This window comes from Condylura cristata, unplaced genomic scaffold (genome assembly GCF_000260355.1).
Source record: "Condylura cristata isolate star-nosed mole 26May11 unplaced genomic scaffold, ConCri1.0 scaffold00009, whole genome shotgun sequence".
In the NCBI taxonomy this organism is placed as follows: domain Eukaryota; kingdom Metazoa; phylum Chordata; class Mammalia; order Eulipotyphla; family Talpidae; genus Condylura; species Condylura cristata.
The window spans coordinates 39,695,576-39,700,106 of NW_004567110.1; the positions used below are offsets into that span (position 1 = coordinate 39,695,576).

Sequence of the window (4,531 nt, forward strand, 5' to 3'; positions counted from 1 at the left end):
CGCCGAGGAGCCCCCGCGGAGCCGACGCACCGCCTCGGGGCGGGGGTGGAGACGAGGGCGGGGGCGGAGTTCGCCCTCGCCTTCTGCCTCACCCCCCTCTTCCTCTGAGCTACTGCCAATCAGGGAAGCGGAAAGCCGGATTGGCTGAAGAGAGACGGTTGCCTAGGCACCTCCGCCCCGCCCTCCCCGCCCCTCGCCCGCCTCCTCCACTCCCCCGCCTCCCCTAGGGCCCTGGGAAGGGGCGCAGCGTGGGAAAGGGATGGTTGAGTTTTAACCGGAGGCTGAGCGTGAGCGGGATCAGTGTGTCCGGAACGCTAGCAACCCAGCGCAGAAAGGCGCCGCTGCTATTAACTCCTCCCTGCCCGCCGCGCCGACCCTCCCCCGGAGACCCCGCGCAGCAGCCAGCATGAAGCGCGCCCACCCGGAGTATAGCTCTTCGGATAGCGAGCTGGACGAGACCATCGAGGTGGAAAAGGAGAGTGCGGATGAGAATGGGTGAGTTGTCGCGTCAGCCTGGAGCCCGAGCGGGGAGCGAGCGCCGCCTGACTGTGGTGACAGCGGCCCGGGGTCCCGGACGGCGCCGGTGCCCGACACTGACCTCTGAGCGACACTGGCTGACCACCACCCTTCGGGGTCAGGGGCCCCCGAAGTGCTTTCAAGCCCAATTTTCCACAACAGTCTGAGTGCGGGTGCGGGGAGGGCTTGGGGGCGATCCTCAGATTACCTTCTTTTGATTAAAGGCTATTTCTGTTTTTCCCCCCCCACACACCCGTTCAGAAACTTGAGTTCGGCGCTAGGTTCGATGTCCCCGACTACATCTTCACAGATCTTGGCCAGGAAAAGACGGAGAGGCGTGAGTCTTTTTATAGTGTTGCTTTAATTTTTGTTGTTGTTGTTGTTATGTTATTAACAGAAAGAGCCACCTTGTTTCTCATTAGTATTAAAATCGTAATGGAAATGTCCACCTTTGTTTTGCCTGCTTTCTACAGATTATTGAGAAACGCCGACGAGACCGGATCAATAACAGTTTGTCTGAATTGAGGAGGCTGGTACCCAGTGCTTTTGAGAAGCAGGTAATGGAGAAAGTAGGTAGAGCCCTCAATGTAGCTGTCTACACGTTTCCGTCATTACTCTGAACCTTATCCCTGTATTGAAAAAAATAACCTTGTTGCCTGTCTGCCAGAGAGAAATGCATACAGATACCAACGTACTTTGCAAGGACAATTCATTTTACTTTGGCAATTTACAATTTAAAAAGCCTCTCTCGCCTCTGTTTTTTTTAGTGTGTGTAAATTTAAGTTGTTCCCCAAATGATTTGGTGCCACATCAGTCTTTTTGTGGTTGTCTTCTCTAGGGGTCAGCTAAGCTGGAAAAAGCTGAGATCCTGCAGATGACTGTGGATCACCTGAAAATGCTGCATACTGCAGGAGGGAAAGGTACTCTTCACTATCAGCGGTGGGGGCCCTGAGTGGGGTGCTGTGAGCAACTGCTGCCAGACAGGATTGGTGCAGGGGGCTGCCTTATTTGTACTGTGTGCTGTGGGGTGGCAGCAAATGGTGTGTGGCATAGCCTGTCATTGCATTCCAAATGCACACTGGATTTTCCTTAGTAAATTCATCACCCCAGCTTTCTGCAAATTCAGCAGTGAAACCTTGGAGATCAGATCATCTACTGTATGAGGCACTCGAAAGCTGTGATAGACCTGAATAAAATCAGGTAGCTCTGATGGCTATTGCTTATTGCCATTTTGAGAAGAAGCTTTTTTTTTTTTAAAGTATATGGTCTCAATTTTAAATTAAAAAAAAAAAAATGAGTTGCCACATGGCTCTTGAGGAAAGAAACCTGTTGTGGTTAAGTAGAGAAAACCCAACAGAAGGTGGGAGACCAAGGCCTGTGTATATGTCTCCAGCCAGAAAATGCTTTACTGAGGACCAAGCGCCTAAAAGCTCCATGATGATAACTTACATCTGTGTGTCTAATGAATTTCACTGCTCTGTGGTTTCTCTGTCCTTGATGTATTTTTTGTTGTTGTTGAGGGAAAACATTAAAGGAATGAGCATAGTTTCATCTGCTGGTAGGGTATAATTCCAATTTCTGCTCGGCAGCTTCTAATTGGGCTTTGAACTTGCATTAGGAAACATATTTCTCTTCTTGATTAATGCAAAGATTTCGGTCGACTCCAAACTACTTGGACTTTCAGAAGAACCCATGAATGCTTAAAAAAAAAAAATGTAGATATTTGCCAAGAAAGGGTGCCAGGGAGTGAAGAAATGCTGGAAATGAGCGAAGCCCTGAGATTTTTCTTTTGTTCTCTCTCCAGGCTATTTTGACGCGCATGCCCTTGCTATGGACTATCGGAGTTTGGGGTTTCGGGAATGTCTGGCAGAAGTTGCCCGTTACCTGAGCATCATTGAAGGACTAGATGCCTCTGACCCGCTTCGAGTTCGACTGGTCTCGCATCTTAACAACTATGCCTCCCAGCGGGAAGCTGCGAGCGGCGCCCACGCTGGCCTTGGACACATTCCCTGGGGGGGCGCTTTCGGACATCACCCGCACGTCGCGCACCCCCTGTTGCTGCCCCAGAACGGCCACGGGAACACTGGCACCACAGCCTCCCCTACGGAAACGCACCACCAGGGCAGGTTGGCCTCCGCACATCCGGAGGCGCCCGGCTTGCGAGCGCCCCCTAGCGGCGGCCTTGGACCGGTGCTCCCTGTGGTCACCTCTGCCTCCAAACTCTCTCCGCCCTTGCTCTCCTCGGTGGCCTCCCTGTCAGCCTTCCCCTTCTCTTTTGGCTCCTTCCACTTACTCACTCCCAATGCACTGAGCCCTTCGGCACCCACGCAGGCAGCAAACCTTGGCAAGCCCTATAGACCTTGGGGGACGGAGATTGGAGCTTTTTAAAGAACTGATGCTATAGAATGAGGGAGGGGAAAGTATAAATCCCAGCTGAGCTGGGCTGTTACCAACATCACCTTAAGGTCGTCAGTAAAAGTAAAAAGTAAAAAGGTACACTTGCAGCTAAATCTTGTTTAAGGACTAAAGGTTTGTTGGTTTAATTTTTCTTTTTTAATTTTTTTATTGTGTTATGTATCAGCAGTTTTAAAAAAAACTAGTTAAGTTGTTTCTGACATTAATTTGAAATAGTGAGTATAAACCAACACTGGGTGATAGGTTTGTACTGTGCCTAATCTACTTTGTAAACCTGTCTGTCTAGGAATGATTCCATGTTTGCCTCAAAGTTTTGGGAGTTTTAACAATTAGTATTTTTGGTCAGTTTTTCTTGTGTAGTTACAGCCTGTTTTTAGAATTAATTTTCCAAACCCCTACGGTCAATGTTAACATGTTATTTGTTAATATTTTGATAATTACGGCGTTGTATAAATGATATTCTTTTTGGGGGTGGGGGACTATATGGAATTTTATATTTCTGAACAAAGCGTTGACAAATCAGATGATCAGCTTTATCCAAGAAAAAAAGACTAGTTCATTCTCGGCCTCCTACTTTGCTTAGGTGGATATAGAAGCCATTAAGGGTCCTGAATCTATGTGACCCTCTGCTGTCTTATACCAGGACCTGCAAGTCTGGCTTTAGTTAGGAAGTTATATAGGGTGGGTCCCCATTTGGAGTTGGTGGGGAGGAGACTGAAGGTGACTGCATACTTTATGCCTGTGCTTATCAGCCCCAAGCAATGCAAGGAAATTCTTATCTCATGGATCTCAAGTTCACATGTTAACATAGGATAAGTGATCATGGAGTGCAAGTGGTCAATCCAGTAGTCCAGTGGAACCTGTTAAATGCATCACCTGAAACTGTTCTGTTTTCCTTTAACTGGAAATTTTTATGCTGTGTTTTCTGTTCTGGTGCATGGCAGTGTGGTTGCTGAAATATTTAAAAGGGCTTTGCTGCCTTTTTTTTTTTTTGGTTTATTTGATTTTGGCTCTAAAAGCATCATCTTACAGTTTTCTTCCTTCAGCAGGTGTAGTTTAAATAACCTCCACTGAACTGGGTTTGACCTCCATTGTACTGGTGTGTTGTGACTAAATAAAAAAGAGAGAACAAACTTCTGCTGTATATATGTCATACATACTTTGGCCTTCCTTTTATTGGCTACAAAAAGATAAATTATTTTGCCCCTTTTTTTTATTTTGCCTGATCATCAGTTTCTTATGTCTAACAACTTAATTATTCTTGAAATTCTAAATTGTGCAAATTTGTTATTGACTTCATTGAGCCGAACTTTGGCCAGATTCTCACCAAGGGTCTTAGCCCTTTAACTGTTAGGTCAGATCATCTGGCCCTGAGTGGTCATTTATGGACTGGAAGCTTCAAGTCAGGCTAGGAGCGAGAAGATGGGAAAGACTGAAATCTTTTAAAAAGCCATTTGACTATTGGAAAAATATTTACTGAGACTGTCCACTGTGTGTTCACTTCTATGCAGAAAGAATAGAAAATTTATTCAGTTCTATGCAGAGAGAATGGAAATTTTATTCTTTTTTTTAGGGGCAAAACAGAAACTAAGCGTTGCTA

General features: G+C 46.6%; 1 protein-coding gene across 3 annotated transcripts; it reads left to right on the forward strand.

Annotated features, from left to right (window-relative positions):
• Positions 1 to 210: 210 nt before the first annotated feature.
• HEY1 (hes-related family bHLH transcription factor with YRPW motif 1) lies at positions 211 to 4,120 on the forward strand. 3 transcript variants are annotated; one of them, XM_004679780.2, is made up of 5 exons: positions 211 to 495; positions 778 to 853; positions 990 to 1,085; positions 1,355 to 1,436; positions 2,321 to 4,064. In XM_004679780.2, the coding sequence occupies exons 1-5, from the start codon at positions 407 to 409 to the stop codon at positions 2,902 to 2,904; spliced, it is 927 nt and encodes a 308-aa protein (XP_004679837.1). In that variant the 5' UTR covers positions 211 to 406; the 3' UTR covers positions 2,905 to 4,064. The 3 variants fall into 3 exon arrangements, with proteins under 3 accessions (XP_004679837.1, XP_004679838.1, XP_012578564.1); XM_004679781.2 differs by having other exon boundaries at positions 990 to 1,073; XM_012723110.1 differs by lacking the exons at positions 211 to 495; positions 778 to 853; positions 990 to 1,085; positions 1,355 to 1,436 and adding an exon at positions 1,822 to 1,876 and having other exon boundaries at positions 2,321 to 4,120.
• The last annotated feature ends 411 nt before the right edge of the window (positions 4,121 to 4,531 follow it).

Coding starts and splice junctions, on each gene's coding strand:
- HEY1 (XM_004679780.2), top strand. CDS start 407: ATGAAGCGCGCCCACCCGGAGTATAGCTCTTCGGATAGCGAGCTGGAC. Junction 496..777: donor GAGAGTGCGGATGAGAATGG/GTGAGTTGTCGC, acceptor ACACCCGTTCAG/AAACTTGAGTTCGGCGCTAG. Junction 1,086..1,354: donor AGAAGCAGGTAATGGAGAAA/GTAGGTAGAGCC, acceptor TGTCTTCTCTAG/GGGTCAGCTAAGCTGGAAAA.